At 46.6% G+C, this 23,025-nt stretch overlaps 1 protein-coding gene across 1 annotated transcript in view; it reads left to right on the top strand.

Annotated features, from left to right (window-relative positions):
• CLCN1 (chloride voltage-gated channel 1) overlaps window positions 1–23,025 on the top strand; it is a 30,146-nt gene that overhangs the window by 2,800 nt on the left and 4,321 nt on the right. Inside the window, exons 2-20 of the mRNA XM_026018345.2 lie at window positions 377–497; window positions 888–1,019; window positions 1,577–1,705; window positions 1,956–2,089; window positions 3,364–3,441; window positions 4,441–4,519; window positions 9,847–9,972; window positions 10,238–10,322; window positions 10,511–10,612; window positions 10,916–11,000; window positions 11,256–11,405; window positions 16,069–16,138; window positions 16,320–16,430; window positions 18,483–18,696; window positions 18,933–19,066; window positions 20,699–20,925; window positions 21,226–21,337; window positions 21,668–21,747; window positions 21,998–22,036. Of these exons, the coding sequence (XP_025874130.1) occupies window positions 377–497; window positions 888–1,019; window positions 1,577–1,705; window positions 1,956–2,089; window positions 3,364–3,441; window positions 4,441–4,519; window positions 9,847–9,972; window positions 10,238–10,322; window positions 10,511–10,612; window positions 10,916–11,000; window positions 11,256–11,405; window positions 16,069–16,138; window positions 16,320–16,430; window positions 18,483–18,696; window positions 18,933–19,066; window positions 20,699–20,925; window positions 21,226–21,337; window positions 21,668–21,747; window positions 21,998–22,036 (2,208 nt within the window). The remainder of the gene's footprint in view (window positions 1–376; window positions 498–887; window positions 1,020–1,576; window positions 1,706–1,955; window positions 2,090–3,363; window positions 3,442–4,440; window positions 4,520–9,846; window positions 9,973–10,237; window positions 10,323–10,510; window positions 10,613–10,915; window positions 11,001–11,255; window positions 11,406–16,068; window positions 16,139–16,319; window positions 16,431–18,482; window positions 18,697–18,932; window positions 19,067–20,698; window positions 20,926–21,225; window positions 21,338–21,667; window positions 21,748–21,997; window positions 22,037–23,025) is intronic.

Genomic DNA, 23,025 nt, shown 5'->3' with positions numbered 1-23,025 from the left:
TCCCGGGATCGAGTCCCACATCAGGCTCCCGGCCTGGAGCCTGCTTCTCCCTCTGCCTGTGTCTCTGCCTCTCTCTGTGTGTGTCTCTCATGAATAAATAAATAAATAAATAAATAAATAAACAAATAAATAAATAAATAAATAAATAAATAAAATATTTAAAAAAAAAAAAAAAGGTGGGTAGGTTAAGAGGTAAAGAGCGGAAGCATGCAGGCAGAGAGCTCAGGGCGGGGACAGCCCCCAGGGTGGCCCTATGTGAGGCTCTCAACACCCAGTTTAAAAAGTTGCTTGTTTTTCCTGTGGGTCTATGTGCTTCCCTCTGTCTATTCCTGTTAAGTCCAGCAAAGCAGACATTTCCCATTCTCTCTGTGTCCAGATCTATGGCCATTACAAACAGCAATTCTCAGACAAGGAGCAGGATACAGGGATGTCCAAGAAGATGGGCTCCAGTGAAAGCATGGACAGCAAGGATGAGGATCACTATTCTAAATGTCAAGGTGACAGGGCCTGAGGGATAAAGGGATCTGGGATGGAAGGCAGTGCAGGGCTTAGGAGAATAACTGGGGTGTCCCGTTGCATATAGCCTGCCTTCCACCCTCTGCACATCCACACTGAAGTCCTCCAAGCATTAAGGAAAGGCACCTGCCTCCTCTCCCTCCCACCCACCCCCAGGAAACAAGAGTTTTAGAAGGCATTCAGGTATCCCGTGGGAAACTGGACTGGGTGCTTTGGAAGGGGCAAGGGCAGCAGCTGGCAGAGTGGTGAAAAGAAGCTCCGTGAAGGAGCCTAGAGCAAGACCCCGGGGCCCAGCTCCTCCCCTCCTTCCCCAGTCAGAGCCCAGAGGAGTGACTGGTTGGCTGCTCTTCTTTGCTCCTCCCTCTTCCCAGGCTGTGTCCGCCGCCTGGGACATGTGGTGAGAAGAAAGTTAGGAGAAGACTGGATCTTTCTGGTGCTCCTGGGACTGCTTATGGCCCTGGTTAGCTGGAGCATGGATTATGTCAGTGCCAAAAGCCTTCAGGGTAGGTTTACCTCGGCCCTTCACCCTCAGCCTCTCCCCACACGGCGGCGGCTGTTTCTCAAGTTCCTACCTAGGATGAGTGGGGTGCATCTGGGGAGGAGGGTGTTGCCCAGAGGAGATCTGGCCCAGGATGAGACCAGACCCAGACCCAGATCCATTTCTCCTGCCCCTTCACCTGCTGCCATCCAAGCTGAGGGCACCCCTCTAACCCGGTGGCCAATTTTCCCAGGGTTTGTCTGGTTTGGGCTCTGACCACCCCAAGGCCCAGGTACCCCTCAGTTTTGGGGCAAACCGGGACAGCCCTGACAGGGTGCCTGTTCCAGTGGGGTTGGCAGCACTGGCACAGACTCTACAAATGATGGGAACGTGTACAGGTCACGTCACCTCCTACAACTCAGGTTGCCTGTGTGCAATGAGAGCAGTACCATCTTGTGAGGTCGCTCGGGATTGCGAGGGCATGAGGACATTCACAGCACCCGGGTGTGCTGTGGCTGTTGGGGTGGGGGGCAGCGACATCCCAGCCACACCGGGACTGAGCCTACGCCCCTGTCTCTACAGCCTACAAGTGGAGCTACTACCAGATGCAGCCCAACCTGCCTCTGCAGTACCTGGTCTGGGTCACCTTCCCGCTAACTCTCATCCTCTTCAGTGCTGTCTTTTGCCACCTCATCTCTCCCCAGGCTGTTGGTGAGAACTGCCCCCCCATCCTACCCCCATCTTGTCATGTTGTCAACATAACCTTGTTGCCCTGCAGATCCTTCCAGTCCGCTTCCTCTCTCACCTGGCCCTACTAACAGCCCACTTCCCTGCTTTTCCATCAGTCCCCAACACTGCCTCTTCCCCCACCCACCGCATCACCATGTCCACTGTCTGGATGTTCACCTCCCTTTGAACCTCTAGCGGGAAGCTGTACATAATCGTTCTCTGACGCTTCTAGGCTCTGGGATCCCTGAAATGAAGACAATACTCCGTGGGGTCATCCTGAAGGAATATCTCACCCTCAAGGCCTTTGTGGCCAAGGTTGTGGCCCTGACTGCGGGGCTGGGCAGTGGCATTCCTGTGGGGAAGGAGGTAGGTCCAGCGATGCTCCGGGAGAGGGCAGCACTGAGCCCCGGAAGAGCTGGGGAGGGGCCCAGGGCCAGTAGGGAGGGGAAGTAAATACCTGGGAAGGGAAGGCAGTCTCCCCGCCCAGGGAACTGTTGACACCTTGGGCTGGATAATTCTTGGTCCTGAGCGTCTGCCCTGTGCATTGTCAGAGGTTTAGCAGCACCTCTGGCCTCTACCCCTTAGATGCCAGCAGCGTCCCCAGTTTTTTTTTTTTTAAGATTTTATTTATTTATTCATGACAAACACAGAGAAAGAGAGAGAGAGGCAGAGACATAGGCAGAAGGAGAAGCAGGCTCCACGCAGGGAGCCCGACATGGGACTCGATCCTGGGTCTCTAGGATCAGGCCCTGGGCCGAAGGCAGGCACTAAACTGCTGAGCCTGCCCCGCACCCCCCCTCCCCCGGCTGCTGGCGTCCCCAGTTTTGACAATCAGAATGTCTCCAGACATTGGCAAATGTCCCCCCACAGATGGGGGTGGAGGGTGTCTTCCCCGGTGGAGGACCACTACTTTGGAGATACTCCAGACCAGTTTCTTTGTTTCAATACGTGAAAGTCAAGACCCAGAAAGAGGCTGTGCTTTTTTTCAAGGTTACACTCCTAAGCATTCTTGCCCTGCTACAATCAGGAATCCACACAGCAGCCAGAGGCCTCCTTTCAAAATGCAATCAGTGCTGGCTGACGCCTGCTCAAGAATTTCTAATGGCTTTCTAGACTTCTTGAAATAAAATCCAGACTTCTTACTGGGGTCTGGGAGACCTGTGGTGATCTGGATTCTCTCTCTGTCTGGTCTTCTGCCCTCCAGAAAGACTGTGCTTGGGTTACAGCTCTTCCTGTCCCTCAACCCCATAAGCTGATTCTGTTCCAGGGCTCCTGCACTTGCTGTTCCCTCAGCCCAGAACATTCTTCCTCCTGACACCCACGTGGCTCACTCCCTCATGTAGGTAGAGACACCACACAGTGGTGACGGCCGAAGCACCTTCTCAGGACAACCACCGCACCCCCGTCTGTCCTGCCTCCTCCACCCCTCACCCTTCCTCATCTCCTCCCCATAGCATCCCTGAAACGCTGGCAATTTCCTCCCTTCCTCTCTGGGATGGAGCTCCCCCAAAGACCCTCTGTCTTGCTCACTGTACTTCTAGCACCTAGCTTCAGTGCCAGGAGCCAGAAGGCTTGTCCACAGAATGCCACACAGCCTCCCAGGGGGGCCCCTGACCCCTCCCCCTCCTTCTGTCTCCCAGGGCCCTTTCGTCCACATCGCCAGCATCTGTGCTGCGGTCCTCAGCAAGTTTATGTCCATGTTCTGTGGGGTCTATGAGGTAAGGTTGAGAAAGTAAAATGAGGGAGGGGCTGTGTGTGTTCAGGGTGTCGGGAGGGCTGCCTTTGCTCTGGGCTGGCCGTGATGCTGGAGTGAGGCACTGCGCTAACCCACGCTCCCTCATTCTCCCCACACGTCCTCCCACCCGTCTACCCCAGCCACACAATGCCACCCATCCCTTCTGGATCTGTGCCCCTGCGCCCTGGCCAGTTCCTCTGCTGCCCTGTATCAAAGCCCCTCCGCACTTCACTCCGCACTGCCCCCCATCCCTGTGTCTTCCTGGCCCCCCACCCCACCCCTCCTGAGCACAGCTGCCGGCCCCAGCCCTCTGCCCTCCTTGTCCCGCGTGCTTCTCTGTTGCAGACCGCGTCTGGGCAGCTTGATCTCCTGGTGTCGGCCTGCGCGGTGGGCGTGGGATGCTGCTTTGCAGCCCCTGTCGGAGGCAAGTCCCACTTCCTCCCTATCCCCATTGCGAGCATGAATTAGAAGGGGGTTTGAGTAGCTGCCTGAGCTTTGGGGTGGAGAGGGTGCTGGCCAAAGCGACTGGTGGGGGGGCCTGGATCATAGCCCCTGGTTTGCAGGCGCCCCTACTTTTCTGCCAAAGGGCTATGTGCTCCTTTGCAGCTGGCAGCTATTTTATGCAGGCTTTATTGGTACTGTTTGTCTGAAGTCCTTCCTGTTTCTCTTGCTACTGACACTTCTTGCCCGGGTTGTCTCCATCTCCAGCCCCTCTCTGATGATCACATGTTGGCTTACCTGCCTTCCATATATTTATCTTCCATTTCATATTCTATGTTTGGCCTTTCGCTGTGAGGTCACTTCATGTTTGCCAAACTAACTGAGTTTCTCTTGGCCTGGGAATCACTGGGGGAGAGGGGACACTGTGATTCCCTGTGACTGAAGCCTCTCCTGCCTTATTCCCCACCCTTGCTTGTTCTCCATTCCTCTCTGCCTCCCTTCCCTGCCCCTCCCATCTCTCTGTCTCTCTCTCCCCTAGTAGCAGCCATACTATTACACTGACATGCTGACGGTGGGCTGTGCTGTAGGAGTTGGCTGTTGTTTTGGGACGCCACTTGGAGGCAAGTGATTTACCCCTTCTACATCAGTCCGCTGCTTGGGCTTGCTCCCCAGCCAGGTTTTGTCAGCATCCCCAAGTGTGATATTACCAGTTACAACGAAAGTATAACAAGAATAGCAAGTTTTTAGTGAGCATTTACTATGTGCTGGTGATATACTAAGCACTCTACATTCATTCCTCCTAAAAGCTGTACGAGACCGACAGCACAGAGAGGGAGGAGAAAAGAGATTACAGAGAGGGTAAGTGACTCGAGCAAGGGGTAGAGCCAGGAATGAAAACCCAGGCAGCCTCCCCAGTTCCCCCACGTGTATTAAATAAAGCCTGTCGATATTGTCGGACGTTTGCCCTCCTCCACTTACTACGTCTTCTACAGGAGACTCTACATAGTTTATTCTCCAAGGGAAAACTTCCGTTGTGTTATCAGAGCACAGAGGTGTAGCTGAACCTTACTTAGACTAATGGTCAGCTTTCACGAGGGCTCTGGATGAGAGTTAAAGCCCGCAGCTCCCTGATGGCAGCTCAAACCTGAGGTTAACTCTTTCTGCATGTGTAAGGCAAAGGGTGGCTTTTCAGTCTGCCGCCTTTGCCCTGGGATAGTAATAAATGGCCCCAGACAGAGAAAGCAGTGGTACCTGTTTGTTTACAACTTAGTTTGAGTTCTAACAAGATGAACACGGTGGGTCGGGGAGCACAGAGATTGCCTGGGTCATTCATTGGATTCATTGCTGACAAAAAGGACATCAAGTTGACAAGTGGGGAAATAGCATTGCAGGAAAAGCCTATGCTCCTTAAACACACCTGCAGTTAGATGTGTCTTTCGATTTTCGATTATGAAAATGTCATCAGTCCCTTTGTAGAGGGGTGCTCAGTGACTTGGCTCAGGAAAGACACGGGGATGAGCATTCAGAGGGGATGGAAGTGGGTCCTGCTCGCTTGTCCTGATGCTGTGCCAGCACGCACAGCTCAAGGAGACCAGGTTGGCACACATATCAGCTAGCATCCTGCCTGCACTTTTGCCATCAGCTCTTGTCATTAAGGCCACTAGTCCCCGTGAATGAGGGCTGTGTTTGAATTTCTGTACACGGTAGATGCTCACACTTACATTCATAACCACTTTCACCTTTACTCACTCTTTTCACCTAACAAATCCAGAAGACCTAAAAAACATTTTTAGACAGGCAGACTTTTAGAATTTTTGTATTTAATCAGCCAGATTCTTTTAAAAATGAAGAAAATCTGTATTTTTTTGCATAAAACTAGAATTTGTAGGATGAACAACAAAGGTTTATCTTGGTCCAATGTAGAATATAGGAAAGATAAGAGAGTTACAGATAAAATGTGCCTCTTGATGCGAGAAAAAGTTTGGTATTGAAAAGTTACAATGCCATTTTCAGGATGTTTCTACTGAGTGCAAGTAATAAATGTCCTGGCAGGTAGCTTTATTTGATTGTTTTTCTTTTTTTTATGAACATAGAATAATTCTGAAACAAAATTATTCACTATGTAACCAAATCTTTTGCTGTTGTTGTTAAGATTTTTTATTTATTTGAGAGAAAAAGAAAACATGAGTGAAGGGGGGGTGGGGAGGACAGAGAGAAGGCTCCCTGCTGAGCAGGAAGCTGCATGCCCACTCTTGATCCCAGGACCCTGAGATCATGGCCTGAGCCAAAGGCAGATGCTTAACCAACTGAGCCACCCAGGTGCCAACTCATAATTCCTTACACCAAGGAAAGAAATCTGCTTCAACATTCTGCTAAAAGGACAAGCATGCTTTTGCTTGCATCGTGTGCTCTCTGGATGCTGCTCTGGATCCTGTGCTCTCAGATGCTCACAGCTGAAAGGGTTGACGAGCAGATAAACCCATCCTCATGGCCCACTCAAAGAGGTGTCTCAATGGCATCTTGAGCAGAGCGCAAGGAAGACTATGAGGACAGGGTACTCTGGATGGAAGGAACAGCAATCAAGTAATCAAGATCTGGGGGCTCTAACCACAGATGAGGGAGTTTCAAGAGGATACAGGGGAACTGGAATGAGTCTGGACGGGGAAATGGGGCTGCTTCATTAAGATCCTCAGCGGCCATGCATAAGAATGTAGGTTCTATTCTCCAGACTAGAATATGTCCAAATGTGTTTTACAGAACATAGTTCTTGACAGTATTAATAGCTGTAACATTTGAAAAGGGTCCCAAAGTCAAATAAGTTTGAAAATACTGTGTTAAGCAGATAGTTTTATTAAACTGGAGAAGTTATCAGAATGTCGGATATGCTGGCAGGCATCGTGAATATGCAAACTGTAGCTCAAATACAGCGTTTCCCACAGAATCCTCATTGCAAGGAACTTTCCATGACACCCATAGTATCTCACAGATGGACTTGGGAAATGCTGTCATGGGTGAAGGGGAGCCATGGAAGAGTTCTGAACAAGGAAGTGACACAACAAGCTGTGCACGTTCATCCAATCCCTTTGGCAGAGGTGTGTGCAATAGAACTGGCCCGTGGATTAACAGCATTCATCCAAGATTAACAAGAAGACTATTGTCGTAGCCCTGATGCTAGATGATGAGAGATTGAACTGGATTGAGGCAGAAGAGAGAGAGAGAGAGCACGAGAAGAGGATGATGCGTAAAGGTGATGGGAAGTAAAATTAAAATTGACAGGATCTGGAGGTTGTTTTTTTGCGGGGTTACAAAGGATGAGAGAGGAAGAGGAATTTGGGCCTGCTCCCAAAGTTTATTTCAAAGAAAATTGGGTGGACAGCAGTGCAAGTAAGCAAGACAAGGAATATAGGAAGTGAAACAGGTCCCAAGGAGTTAATCAATTTTACTTTTTTTTTTTTTTAAGATTTATTTATTTCAGAGAAAGAGAATGGGTAAGCGGGTGGAGGGGCAGAGGGAGAGAATCTTCAAGCTGAGCTCTGAGTTCGATCCCTTGACCCAGGAGATCATGACCTGAGCTGAAACCATGAATCAAGAGTCAGGTGTTTACCCAACTGAGCCACAGAGATGCCCCCAATTTTATTTTAAATATGCTGAGTTTGAAGTTCCTGTGGAGTGTCCAAGTGATACCAAATAGACAGCTGGAGCCAGAGTCTGAAGTTCAGGCCCGAGCTGAAAAGAACGCTTTGCTAACCAGTAGCATGTAATGGCAGTTGAAGCCACGGGCATTAATGGAATTGAGAGGGTGCATCTGTGAGTAGCAACAGCAGGACGCCAAGCACAGAGCCCTGGCCTGAACCGAGACAAAGGAGCCAGAGCCGAAGAACAGAGAACATCCAGGGGGGCAGAAGAGAGCAGTAGTATTGAACCTCAAAGACCAGAGAGTTTTCAAAAGCTGTTTGTGTTTGTAATGCTTTGTTTGCTTTTAGCAGCACATTTTCTGTTTGGCTCAGGCTAATATTAAAATCAGTTCTCGTTCCTGAGCATACAGTGACAGACTGCTAGGGAAAGCATCCCAGAACCACCTTGTAGGAAAGAAAATCTAGCCTAGGGTTTCAAAAAATGGTTGTAAAATATTCATAAGTTGGATAGCTTACACCCCAACACATCAAAGCTGACTTTGGTTTTATTACTAGTAAAGAAAAGGAGAGAGACTGGCTCCACCTGCTTCCCCACTGTGTCAAATCCTCCTTTTAGCTCCAGGAGGCAGGCACCTAACCTGATGTGATTTGAGGCGCAGGGGCAGAAGGGGTAGCTGGCAGCTCTCTCTGCCCCAAATTCCCCCGTCCCTCACTCTCCTTTCTGAAATATCATCCGTTCTGTCCTCTTTTGCTCTCCTTCCTTCTTCTCTCCATCCACAGAAGAGACCATAGGCCCCGACAATGTACCAGGCATGGCAGGAGGTGGTGGTGGGTTCCAAGGAATTTTCGATCCTAGGGGGATCTTGGACATGCAAATAAATAACTATGTCTGCAAGTGGCAAGTGCTCAAATAGTCCAAAATTCTGAGACAGGAAGATGAGAGAGGGGCTGTTTCTACTTGCCCAGAGGGCCCTGGGAATGCCTTTCTAGAGAGGCTGGCATTTGAGCTGACCACTAGGGACCTTCGGCCAAGTGCTGCAGCTGCTCTGTGAGGGAGTAACAGTTGGGCCACCACCCCTTGGTGCAAGTGACCTCCTGCGACTGTCACCTGTGAAATAGAGGGGGCATGTCCTGAGGGATCCAAGAGAGGTGACTTTGATTACAGAACAGGGAAGGAAAAAGGGCTGGGGTGTGAGATGCTACCCAAGGGGGAGGCTGGAGCAGGTGGGCATTTCCAGCAGGCCAGCAACCGTCTACCGTGGGGAGAACCGGGGAGACAGACCTCAACCATTCCTGGTCTCTCATGGGGCCAGGCCTCTTCTCCATTCAGCGGATTGTACGCTGCAGTTCCCTGGTTTCTCCTCACTTTTGATAAAGATGAGGCTTAACTAGGTCCTTTTGTCATCACTTTTTACCTTGTATCTAATCAAAGTCCACTCCCTTATTCTTAATATGTTCAAAGGTAACTTTCTCTGCCATCTCTGGAATCTTGCTTTACGCCCTCATTAGCATTCCTTACTTGGCCCCTACCAGGGCTCGCTGTGGGTGTGCATATCCACCTCCTTGTGTTCCGCTGCACCCTTTGCTCTCAGGAACAATACTCTTTAGGACTTTCCGTCCACCTCACCCACCTTTCTTAACCAAATTGTTTTTACCTTCTAGCCTCTTGGGTTTCCCCCTTGCTTTGGTTCTTTTAAGAAGGGGTTTTTGATAAATTTTTTTAAAACTCCGAGTGCATCCTCTGCTTTCTTTTCTTGGAATACTGAGTATTGTCGGCCTTTGTGAAGCCTTTTCATGTTCGTTTTGCTTATTTGATCCTTATAAAGCTGCCCTAAGGTACATGGTGCACGGGAGGAGGGAGGTGAGATTGAAGGGAATGTGAAGTAGAGTCCCTACTAATCCTGAACTCTGCCCTTGCAACTCCGCTGAGCACCTGCTCTGGGAAGGTTCTCTCTCACAACTTCTCGGCAGCAACTCGCATGTCTATGGATACCAGACAATTGTGAATCCCACCCACCCCTATTTTCTAAGGGAGGGAGAGGGCAGGACCACCTGATCCTTCTGGATTGTGGGTTGAGGACCCCTCACCCCCCACCCCCGGTGCTCCTCTCTGTATCTTGTTGGACCACAGACAACCGCCAGCATCAGCAAGTGTATGGTTTAGAGCATGAGGTTACAGGAGACCATTACTTCCCACTACTGCTCCCCTCATGATTCAGGTTTGAGCAAAAGCACCTGAGGGCTGCAGGGTGGGAGTGTGAGGAAGAACCTTTCACTTTCCTCTGCACCTGACAACCTCCGTGCCCCTGCAGGAGTGTTGTTCAGCATCGAGGTCACCTCTACATACTTTGCTGTGCGGAACTACTGGCGAGGATTCTTTGCAGCCACGTTCAGTGCCTTTGTTTTCCGCGTGCTGGCCGTGTGGAACAAGGACGCTGGTAACAGGGCTTCCTGGGCTGGGAGTGACACAGGGAGGCCGGTAATGGGGCATGGAGGAAAGGAACGGATGGCATTATTTGGGAAGTGAGCCCAAAGCCCAAGGCTATAGGGCAAATATATAGGTCTAGGAGTAGGAGGGCAGTGTTCAAGCATAAAAACTGGAAGCTCAGTGGAAGAGGAGTCGGTGGCCTTGGTGGAAGGAAGGAGTTCCCCTTGGGTTTCTGTGGCGCTCCCACCATGATGCCTGGCCTTTCCATCCCATAGTCACCATCACTGCTCTCTTCAGAACCAATTTCCGAATGGATTTCCCCTTTGACCTGCAGGAACTCCCAGCCTTCGCCATCATCGGGTCAGTAGGGTGGGCTGCTCAGGGTGGGCAGAGGTGGCTTTGGACTGGAAGAAGGTGGGGCAGGTGTGGATAAATGCGAATTGCTGGAGCAGGAGGGCAGCAGGGGAGGGGGGACACGGGGTATTCATTTCCCCATCAGGAACAGGTCCAGGAAGTGGGTTTCACTGCCCTATAACTTATGCCCTCAGGATTTGCTGTGGCTTCCTGGGAGCCGTGTTTGTGTACCTGCATCGCCAAGTCATGCTCGGTGTCCGAAAGCACAAGGCCCTCAGCCAATTTCTGGCGAAGCAGTGAGTCACCACCCTTCTGTGTCCTACCCATTTCTTTTCTGCTTTCTCCTTGAGCCCCTCCCTTTGAATCTTTGTCAAAGGCCATCCATCCCTTTAGGAGGCTTGCAATGAAATATAGAAGTCTGGATATTCCACATAGGGAGCAAGTGGCGTGGTCTTCCCCTGAAAGGTTGCTTTTTGGTGGCAAGAACATTCTATGTTTAAAGAGCTGAGGCTGCAGTGCGCTACTGAGGCCAAGCTTATCGGCCCAGGGTGGTGTGCACTGAGACTAACTTGGGGGGGCTCAAATCTGTTTCTTTTCAGCCGCCTGCTGTATCCTGGAATAGTTACCTTCATCATAGCCTCATTCACCTTTCCGCCAGGAATAGGCCAATTCATGGCTGGAGAGGTGAGCTCCAAGGAATCCGGGGTAGGGGGGTGGGTCAGGTCCGAGGGACTCAGCCAGGGCCGGGCCATAGCACAGACGTCCCTCAGGTCTCTGAGCACAGGTACTTTTGCCCAAGGATAGAAACTCCCTGAGAGAAGAACAGGAGAGCCCCTTGAGCAATGAGACTGAGCCCCCTGAACAATGAATCAGTTCTGTACAAAGCGCTAGTACCAGATGTCGTTGGAGACTTGCCCCCTTTGCTTCCTCCTCTCACAGCTGATGCCTCGTGAAGCCATCAGCACCCTATTCGACAATAACACATGGGTAAAGCATGTGGGTGACCCTGAAAGCCTGGGCCGGTCGGCTGTGTGGATCCACCCACGGGTCAACGTGATCATCATCATCTTCCTCTTCTTTATCATGAAGGTACCCCTCCTTGAACTCCTGACCCCTTCAGCTTCTGTCCATTTTCGAACTGAAACACACAGTTTGCATAGAGTAGGAGAGGGTACAACTTCACTGGGGCTTCGTCCAACCTAAAGAGAAATAGCTCGCCTATAGAAGCGAGCCAATATCTGGATTAATTGCTCATTCATGTCAACTTAGCAATATTGCCATAATTACCATCAGCCTGCTAAAAGTTCTACTTGCAAAATGATTAAGACATCACAGCAGCCTAGTAAACAAGGATGAAACAGGGCTGAGCAGTATAGGTAACTGTGTCAACACCTGAGATAAATTAACCAAATCCCCTCACATATTAGATGATTAGGAACTCCAGTCTCCATGTATCCCATTATCCATTTTTAGATGATTTTCATATCCATTTTTTCCCCATCTAGTGAGCAATCTCTTTTCTGGAATTGCAAAAGAGATAAAAATATTTAACTAAAATATTTAACTAGTGACTATAAATAATTTTTTAAAGATTTTATTTATCTATTTATTTAGAGAGAGCACATGAGCATGGGGAGGGGCAGAGGAAGAAAGAGAGAGAGAGAGAATCTTAAGCAGACTCCCTGCTGACCATGGAGCCCAACACCGAGCTTAATCCCACGACCCTGAGATCATGACCTAGGCCAAAATCAAGAGTCTGACACTTAACCAACTGAGCTACCTCCCCAGCCCTATAAGTAATTTTTATATGCGTTTTGTTCCTATTTTGATAGTGAGGCCATGAGGATTTTGCCACTTTCAAGCCATTTTCTCCTCATTTCAATTAGGAGACCAAAGCCTGTCTCTTCCATGTCTGCCCATTGAAGACCATGTCTTCATAGACTTCTCAATCATTGCTTTATACAAAGACATTCTCATTTCCACCCCCCAGTTGTGACATCTATTACAATTGCTGTTTTTTCTTTTTCTTTTCTTTTTCAGTGATTGCCTTATTATTAATGCTATGTCTTGCCTGAATGATCTAACATTTTCCTCTGTATGCTGGGTTCTCATTAAAAAGTCTGTCCACACTGATCTTTCATGCTTTTGAATTCCTTGCTACTCACTTATTCGTGATACTTGCTGTGAATCTATATTTTCCCAGAATATGAGTCACTAAGTTATATTTACATTATAATAGCTGTAGTGGGTTCATTTATCCATTAATGTTTTTACACACCTACCATGTGCCAAATATATAATATTTGGTTATTAATCTTTGGCAAATCCATGCTTATAGTTGAAAAAATGTCTTTATTTTTTGCTGCTCCTTTAATGTACTTGTTAAGGATCCTGTGATTAAAGACAGTAGGTGCTTGACACGCCAGGTTCCAACTCTGTGATTTACATTCTCAGGATTTGCTCTGGGTTTCTGGAAGCTGTGTCTGTGCATGTTCTTTCTCATTCCACTCCGTGTGGGTTCAGTGGGTCAACAGCTTCTGTATTTTGTACACCTACTTTATTAATTAGGTCTTTTTTATTTCTTCTTTCAAAAGATTTGATAGTTTTATCATAAATAAGTCCTCAGTGTCTTGTTAGGGATTTGACTTTTGGACTTTCAATGCAGAGTTCATCTTCTCTGAACTTCCTGTAAGAAACCTGTTCCAAGTTTTGATAACATCTCAGAATTTATTGCTCAAGGATAATGATTATGTTTTCCAAATATCAGGATGATATTCCTCTAGACTAAACTATATAGAAACTGGGGGATCATACATACTTTTAAAATGTCAAGCTTTTGCAAAGTTTTGTGGAAACAAAATACCATATATTTTTCAACATTTCCCCCACACCTCACCTCACTCTCCCAGATTCCCAAGTATATATATGTATTCGACTTCACAGATTAAAGTTTATTCTCAGAAGCCTACACAGATTATATAGCAGGACTCAATTTTATGTCACTATTACTAATTTCTCACTGAATTACAACCTTGATAATGTTTATGTCATAACATAACAAGGGAAGAAACTCACATATCTCCTGAGCTATATTTCAAGTCCCACAGTGTGCAGCAGGCCTATGCCATTCCATAATATTTGTAAACATAACACCACTCATTGCTATAAATCCATGATATTGTCTGATTAACACTGCTTCCAGCATTTTCACTTTTCTCTTATTGGAACATACACACATCCATCCCTTTATTTATTCCTAAGTGTAGGTTATAGGCTACATAACCAAATTAGAATATGAAAGTGACTATAACTATTTTTCCACAGTCTGATTTGAAATTTAGCTTGTGTGGGCTTCTGGCTATATCCGTACGGGCAGATGACGTCCTCAGGTATTGATGAAGGGGACGTCCATCTTCCTCAATCTTATCAGGTTGTAGTCAGCAGCTCCTACAATGGGTGTGAATAAAATTACAACTTCCTGGTTTCCCTTTTTAATAAGTATCATTACCTAGTGTCACTGATCAGCATAGCCTGAGGCTCTGTAGAATTCTCCATAGCACTTCTTCTTGTGAAGGTTCTAAATAGAATGGAATCTCTCATGATGGGTCTCTAGTTTCCCAGTCCTTTAGAATTGGGTGTTTAAATTCTTCGGAGTTATTTGTGTTCTACATTATTTACATTGCTTCTGTATCTTTTCTTTCATGTGCTAATAGATCAAAAAGTTTGCTAACCTCATGTGTCATTCTTTGTCTTTAGGAGTTGATCACTTCAGTGTCCTCTGATCCTCATCTGTTCTTACACTTATCTTGGGAGATAATCCAAAGTTCATCCTCGGAAATCACACCTATCAGCCACCTATAAACTGTATTACTGGAGCTTTCAGATTAACCCGAGCCTACAAAATCCCATAAAGCTTTCCCGTGCTTATTCCAAAGAGATGGTACAGAATAGTTCAAGGGATCTCCAATTGTTACATGTCAGAATCATTTGCGAAGGTTAAGTAAGCTTTAAGCGCTTAGAACTCCTTGTCCACAGAGACTGACATGGTGTCTGGTCATCTGCAGTTTCAACAAATTCCTCAACAAGCATTTCTGTTGGGTGTTTCAGCAAATAGGAACTCTGAGAAGCCTTTTCTGTGTTGCATGGACACTGACTAAGCTCTTTCTTAGAGCTTCTTTTCTTTTCTTTTCTTTTCTTTTCTTTTCTTTTCTTTTCTTTTCTTTTTTCTTTTCTTTTCTTTTCTTTTCTTTCTTTCTCTTTCTTTCTTTCTTTCTTTCTTTTTTTCTTCTTTCTTTCTTTCTTTCTTTCTTTCTTTCTTTCTTTTTCTTCCTTCCTTCCTTCCTTCCTTCCTTCCTTCCTTCCTTCCTTCCTTCCCTCCCTCTCTCCCTCCCTCCCGCTCTCTCCAGTGACCTACCTACATTGATGAGCACCAGTCCAACACTGAAGACAGACAGAGAAAACAAGATACATGGCTGCTTTATACTGGAGACTTTCTCAGTCTATATTCTGTTCCTTTGTACATTTGACTTTGCCATTCTCAACTATTTTACATGGCCATATCTGACATGAAGAAGTATGCATTTTGCCTCATCTCAGAGTCAAGGATGAAGCCTTCTCAGAGCCTTGGTCATGGCCTCTTGACATCAGTCCTGGCTCAAGAGAATCTTTCTAAGGTTCAGAATAGTAAGAAATGTTATTTCTCATTAGCTTACAATGCACTTAGTACAGATTTTCAATCATAAATATTTTGATCCTGGCAATTTGGTCTGATTTAGTTACTACCATCCTTCATCACATGAGTTTGAGATTCTTTTGTAAGATTGGCTTACTTATTTTGGAAGTGATATGTAAACCTATTTCTTAATTTTACATGCTGTATCTCATATTGTTATTTCTTCTGCAGATATTTCAAAAGTTCAACCAATACTCCTTTCTTCACTCTATTTCTCAATTCTTCCACATTCTTTGCCACAGAATGTACATATTATTTCTGCTAAAACTGTCCCAGTTTCTGTTGGAATACTACCTGACAAAATTGGCCTTCAAGATCTTTTCTGGCACTTTGGCTAGCTTTCTCAATGTGCCCTTCCAATATGGTCAGGACAGATCTGATTTTTTGAGCCTCTTTTTAAGGCAATTTGATGTTAAAGGAAATGACTCAGACAGGACTGTCTTTGCTCTAGGCCTTCCTTGTGAGATTTGCCACATAAATGGGTCTGTAAATGACTATATCAAAGCTAAATTAGTCACATAATAAGTCATTAAGACTTTAAGGTGTCTGCAACTTAGAGCTTGGCTGTTCCTCAGAAACATAATCTGACCAGGAAAAGATATTCTTCAGCTTCAGGAGTTTCAGGCTGTTTTGCTGAGGTAACCTTTTTGGGCTAGGTGGTATGGTATAAGCTAGGACCCTTCTGCAGCAGTGACAGGAGTCCCCAGGGGCTCCACCCCCTGTTCTATATTGTTTAAAGGCAAATATAGTCATTCCAAGTAGGAACGATTTGGGTTAACCATCAGGAGGAACTTTCTTACAGCGTTGTCTTTGGTGGTCTCTTAGCCTAAGCAAGCACTCCACGTTTCCGGTTCCGAAGGAAAGATGCAGACAAGATGGTTTTTCCAGAAGGATTAGCTACCCCAGGGTTTCTGTGACCCTTGAAGCAAGAAGGAGGGTTGGAAGTGGGAAGGACGTGCAGTATGTGCATGTGTATTGGGCAGAGTTGAGAGGGTGTCCTGATACCTCTTTTTACCCCAGTTCTGGATGTCCATCGTGGCCACCACTATGCCTATACCCTGCGGAGGCTTCATGCCTGTGTTTGTGCTAGGTAAGTTCTGAAGGGAAACCTGGGATCTTGCTGATAGCTGCAGTCTAGGGTACTGGGAAATTAAGGAAGCCTGGAATGCTAGGGGCTTGTATTTGGTCTTAGGGCACAAGGACAAGGAGGGATTGGCTCTGAAATATAGAGGATAAGGAAGTGGATTTTCTTCCTTTTATCTTTCCTCTAGGAGCTGCATTTGGGAGGCTGGTAGGAGAGATCATGGCCATGCTATTCCCTGATGGTATCCTATTTGATGACATCATCTACAAGATCCTACCCGGAGGCTATGCGGTAATTGGTGAGACACATTCCACCCTCTGGTAACCCCTAATAGCCACACTCAAACTGTCCCCTGGCATCTTTATTCCAGACTACACAATGCAGTTTTAATTTTATGCTGTTTGATTCAACTTTTATTCAAATAGTCAACCTTTGGCTCTGACTCTCATTAGCTTTTACTAAACATCTTTGAGCTGTAGTTTCTTTATGTAGAAAAGGGATTATAGGGATTAAATGATAAGAATGAAAGCACCTAGGATTGTGTCTGAATGTTTGGTAAGGGATTTTTTCTTTCCTTCCAAAGACTCATAGAAACAACAGTACAGGTGACTGGCTTGGATAATCCCAACCTGCAGATGTGCTAATTTTGACAGGACTTAAGAGTACATGACTAAGGGCAGCCCAGGTGGCTCAGCGGTTTAGCGCCTGCGTTCAGCCCAGGACGTGATCCTGGAAACCTGGGATTGAGTCCCACGTCGGGCTCCCTGCATGGAGCCTGCTTCTCTCTCTGCCTGTGTCTCTGCCTCTCTGTGTCTCTCATGAGTAAATAAATTTAAAAAATAAAATAATAAAAAAAAAAAGAGTCCATGACTAAGAACTGAGAAACATGGGCTCTGTACTCATCCCTTCCACTTGTCACCTGGATGACTGTGGAGCAAGTTAGCTACCTTTCTGCATCTCAGTTTCTTTAGTCTAAAATGACTTCTAAAGTATATTACAGCTCTATCATTCTGAGAATCTGTGATAATCTTTTTTTTTTCACTAAATCTACAATCCCATCCAACCAAAACCATGCCTAAAACAGTGAACAGTATAATCTTCAAAATGATTATGCCTCCTCCCTCCTCTTTTTCACCAAAACCCCATAACATAGATATAGAAGCATTAGGCAGCTTTCCAGTGCATATGGTGACCTTTCTCCTCCATCACAGTCCTTTATGGAAGTCTCCTTCGTCAGTAAGAGTCATCTGAGTCATCTGCTCTCATTCTCCATCTCCATGCCTCTCAGGTGTCACCCCATCTTCCCTGGTGGACATTTCCCAGGATACATATCTCCTATGACAGTTCATGTTCTGGAGTATATCGTGTACACCATCCTGTAAAAATATCCCATCCCAATATTTCCCTTTGCAATTTTTCTTTTTTTAAGTAAGCTCTACACTCAATGTAGGACTTGAACTCCACCGTGAGATCAAGAATCACATGCTCTACCATCTGCGCCCTTCTCTTTTGTGACTTTGTCTTGTTCTCTTTCCATGTATACCTTCTAGTAACTATTTTTGTTGATGGGAAACATAGCTAAAAACAAGTAAGACAGATTTTGTTTTCAAAGAGTTCATAGAATTATAACATTTTAGAACTGCAAGGGCCTTAGAACTTATTTAATGATCTTTTTTACCTTAGAGATGAGAGTATGGAATTCCAGAAGAATCAAGTTCTACTCATACAGTTTAGAAGTTGTAGAATCAGGATCTGACACAGGTGTCATTGTTCTAAGACTACAGCATGAATCCTGGATTTTGACTCTCTTCTCTCATAAATTGTTGACATCAAAACCTGAGGTCCAATGTAAAATGCTATCACTGGATTTTAAAATGCTTAGTCAACAATGATCCAGACTTTTGGTGCACCTGGCTGGTTCAGTCAGAAAAGCATGTGACTTGATCTCAGGGTTGAGAGTTCAAGCCCCATGTTGGATATAGAGATTACTTTAAAAAAAAAAAGAAGAAGAAGAAGAAGAAAAAGAAAGAAAGAAGAAAAGAAAGAAAGAAAGAAAGAAAGAAAGAAAGAAAGAAAGAAAGAAAGAAGAACAATCCAAACTTTTAAAAGCAAGGAATACATAGGACATCACTATCTTCATTTTATAAATGAAAATCTGTGCACACACAGTGGTTTTGTAAATTGCTAAAGTATATAGAATGAGATCAAAAGGATTTTTCTAACAGTTCAGCAGATGTTTATATCAGGAGTGTTGGCACTGACCAGGGTCATGTCTCCCATCCCATCCTCACTGCCCTCCATGCTAAGAATGGCAGCCCTAACCCACCAGTACATTCCCATGTCATTCTAGGGGCAGCAGCGCTGACCGGTGCAGTATCCCACACAGTCTCCACAGCTGTGATTTGCTTCGAATTAACGGGTCAGATTGCCCACATCCTGCCCATGATGGTGGCTGTCATCTTGGCCAACATGGTGGCTCAGAGCCTGCAGCCCTCCCTCTATGACAGCATCATCCAGGTCAAGAAGCTACCCTACTTGCCTGACCTTGGTTGGAACCAGCTCAGGTCAGGGGCACCAGCTGGAATTAGTTCAGACTTGATGGGGTAGGGGTGGGAGGTTCTGAGATTGAGACTGAGGTTAGAGTCAACATTTAAAAACATTGCTTCTTACTTATTTTTATGTTCCCATGTACTTAATATTATGAGTGATGGAATGCGTGGCAAACCATGGGAGGAATAGAAGGGATGGCAAAGGAATAAGCATGTGGTAGGGCTAACCCCCCATGCCTTCTCCCCCATAGCAAATTTACCATATTTGTTGAGGACATCATGGTTCGTGATGTGAAGTTTGTTTCAGCTACTTGCACATACGGGGAATTGCGAACCCTGCTCCAGACCACCACAGTCAAGACTTTACCACTGGTTGATTCTAAAGGTCAGTGGCAAAAAAGGAAGCAGATCCCTGAGCTAGTGACCTGAACAGGTGCTCCACAGAGGTGGAGGGGACACCGTAGTGTGGGCTTATCTCTGGGACCACCTGGTCTGCCACAGGATACCCAGCCTATGTTCCTTAGGGAACACAACATCTTTGAGAAGGAAAACTAGCCAGAACACAAGCTTAAGAAGATAGTTAAAAATCCAACTAGAGAGGGGCAGCTGGGTGGTGCAGTCAACTGAGTGTTCAACTCTTAATTTCAGCGCAGGTCATAATTTCTGGATGGTAATCTCAGGATTGTGAAATCGGTCCTTGCCTGTGTTGAGCTCCATGCTCAGTGGAGCATCTGCTTAGGAATCTTTCTCTCCCCCGCCCCTCCTTCCTGCTTTTTCTCTCTCTCTCAAATAAATGAATCTTTTAAAAAATCCAATTAGAGAACTACAGCCAATACTCATTAGTCATTGCAGCTATGTTCTCTAAAGTCACCGTGAACACTGAATTAGGGGTACTATACTGAACTGTCGCCCTGGAGAAAATATAGAGTTAGATTCCTCCGGTCACATTTTCTTCAAATAATGAATGCATAAACTTATTTTATGTGTGTCTTTCTTTAAAGACACCTTATTTAATATATACTGTTGATTCATTAACTAGAATTCATGGCCAAGAGGGCTACAGCTCATGCCTGAACGAAGCTTACCTAGCACACATATTTTCTCCATAAAGCACATCACAGCCTTCCTGCTTGGGGTGGGGGGTGGGAGGGTCTTAAACAGCAAAATTACCAACACAAACCCCACAAAAATGTGCAAATGCAGCATTAAGTAGACCACTGAAAAAATGCTTGTTTATGGGAGCTGAGACAAGAAGCAGAATGTTGCTTTTCCGACCTCAGCTGGGAATGTGTGCATGGGGAGGTTTGCTGCTCTGTGCAGGTCTGTGTATGCCAGTAAAGGCATCTTGAGCACTGATTTGGGGTTTACAAATGCCTGTATTTTAGCCAGGAGACAAATTCATAAACTGGGAATTCATGAATAGTGAAGCTCAGCTGCAAATCTGGAGCCCCTGATGTGGTTCTCTTTGCTACTTAGCTAAATGGTAGCTGTCCTTCAGTGTCCAACCTGAGGGACAGAAGAAACTGTTCTGGATGAACAGTTTTTTTTTTAATTTTTAAAAGAATTATTTATTGGAGCACCTGGGTGGCTCAGTTGGTTAAGCATCTGCCTTTGGCTTAGGTAATGATCTCAGGGTCCTGAGATTGAAGCCCCACATCGGGCTCTCTGCTCAGTGGGGGGTCTGCTTCTCCCTTTCCTTCTGTGCACACATACACACACTCTCTCTCTCAAATAAATAAATAAGATCTTTAAAAAAAAAAAAAAGGAAAGGCTGCATCAAAATAAGTATAAATTAGCACCAATTAGTATACCATCAATTGGGTCTCTAAGCGCTAAATGAGTGAAATAAAAGGTCAATCCTGGAAGATGTTTGAAATGAGTTTTCAGGAAGAGAGAGTAAAAGCTAGAAAAGGAAGCAGGAGGGCTGGACTTCTGTCCCCCACTCAATCCTGTTGAGCGGGGTGATGGGCAGAGGGGAATGGAGCAGGCACTCAGGCTGAGCTTGGCTCTCCCCTAGATTCTATGATCCTGCTGGGCTCCGTGGAGCGCTCAGAGCTACAGTCCCTCCTGCAGCGCCACTTGGGCCCTGAGCGGAGGCTGCGGGTGGCCCAGGACATGGCCAGGAAGTTGTCTGAGCTGCCCTACGATGGGAAGGGACACCAAGGCATCTCACCCGAGGGCCGAAGGGAGTCCTTTGCCTTTGTGGATGAGGATGAAGATGAGGACCTCTCTGGGAAGCCCGAGGTGACCAAGCAGGGAAGGGCTGGGGGAGGATAGGATGGGGAAAAGGAAGATCAGGAAGAGGGAGAGGGGATGCTGGTCACTGAGAAAGTCAAGGAGACCAGTGTTCCTGGGGAGCCGGGGGCCGAAGGAGATAAGTTTGCAGACGATGGTACCAATGAGAACTTAGAGGGATATAGGAATTCTGACCAGGTGTGGGGGTAAATGGATGGAGACAGACTTTCCAGGACACCAACTGATAGAGGCAGGAAGGCGCTAGGCAGCCACTTCCCCAGGACTAAGAATCTTTACTGTTCCTTACAGCTGCCTCCTCTCTCTCCTCCTCACCCCTTACCATCTGCCCCATTGTCCTCTGAAGAGTCCAATGGGCCCCTGCCCAGCCACAAACAGCAGCCAGAAGCACCGGAGCCTGCAGGTAAAGATTCTCCCAGCATGTACCCTCCCTCATGCCTTCTGGGTTTTCTCTGGGCTCTCCACCATCTAAGAGCTGCTACCATGGGGAAGAGGACAGGGGAGGGTGGGAAGGGAGTCCTAATCACCGAATCTCCTTATTACTGCCCCAAGGAGTTGGGGCAAGGGCTGATTTAGGAGCGTAGAAGGGAGGGTGTCTATGGAGGTGGAGCATCTGGGAAGAACAGTTTGTGTGGCAAAATGTCAGGGGGCCCTTGGAAGGTCCCCCTACTCATTTCCTCCCAGGACAGATACCACTTTGTTTCTGTTTCCATTTGCTCACCACTCCTCTCAGATCAAAGACCCTCTGTCTTTCGGTCCCTGCTGCGCTGCTTACTTGGCAGACCTCGCCCCATGAAGAAGAAAACAACCCAGGTGAGAGCAGATGTGCTGTGAAGGGCGGAAGGGGAAGGGGGCATGCCTCTAAGAACTGAGAAACCTATGGTCCCTAAATCAGGGGGAGGAGGTCCCACCATGGAGGAGTTTCAACATAGGACAGAAATGACAAGTAGGAAAGCAGGCATCTCTGGCCCTGGCATGGGAGGGTTGGCTAATGGCTAGTGGAACCACAGCTGCCATGGGGAGAAAAATGGAAAGAAGTTGGACCTATGGCTTTCTTCTCTAGGAGTCAACGGATTTAGTGGACAACATGTCACCTGAAGAGGTAAGAGAAACAGCAATCTGGGGTGGGGATTGTTCTGAAGACATTGCTCATTTGCTCCATTGTGTTGTTGTAAGAATAAAATGTGAATCTAGGCCAGAAAGCATTTTGAGAGGTTGGGAGCAAAATGTGATTATGGAGAAAAGGATGGGCACATCGCTCAGCAGTGGGGGAAACTGGGTGGTATTCTCAGAGGGGTCAGAAGAGAAAGGTTTTGAGCCTCCACGCATAGATGGGACCATCATGCTAAGATGGGCCTTAGATCTTACAGACATTAGGGATATTCTGGACCAGGTGGAGGCTGTGCAGGAAGGATGAGCTTGCCTAAAATAAAATGTACCAGGCAGCCAACAGTTACACGTACCAATGTGGAAGAGCAGCACGGAAACTAGAATGGTCGGTGCCTGGGGGAGGTTACAATGCTGGATTGGCCAGGACCCTGAGACAGTGGACAACTAGGAAATGCTAGGAAGCAAGACTGGAAAGAACTGAAAACCAAGAGCAAATATCATCAGCGGTGTCTCATTTGGACAAACACCTATTTCCTAAAAAAAAAAAAAAACACGTTGTTATTGAGTCCATGAGAGAAAATCTAGCCTGGAACGGGCTTGTCCGTGAAGAACAGACAGATGTGGAGTAAAGATTTGAAGGAGGCAGCAGGGCAGTCCTGGTCAGAACTGACCTCAGGGTTGCCGAGAAACAAGAGTCCATTAGCAGCCATTCCATTTAGTAAAAGAATGCAGTTCCCCTGTGGAGGCAGTAAAGGCAGAGCTTTAAAAGTATGTAGATGACAAAGAACCTTAACGAATATTATTTTAAAACAATCATCTCCTTGATTGTCCACATCAAATGAAGGAGGGCACGGGGAGTCACAGGAGAGAAGGGAAGTCTTCCCCTTCTCCCCTGGTCACACCTCAAAATACACACCCCTCTGATCAATGGTTACTGGAAAAATCGAATCCATGAGCACAGAGGAAAAAAAATAGTTCTTG

This window comes from Vulpes vulpes, chromosome 7, assembly GCF_048418805.1.
Source record: "Vulpes vulpes isolate BD-2025 chromosome 7, VulVul3, whole genome shotgun sequence".
Taxonomy (NCBI): Eukaryota; Metazoa; Chordata; class Mammalia; order Carnivora; family Canidae; genus Vulpes; species Vulpes vulpes.
This window is presented reverse-complemented; position numbering and strand designations above follow the sequence as displayed.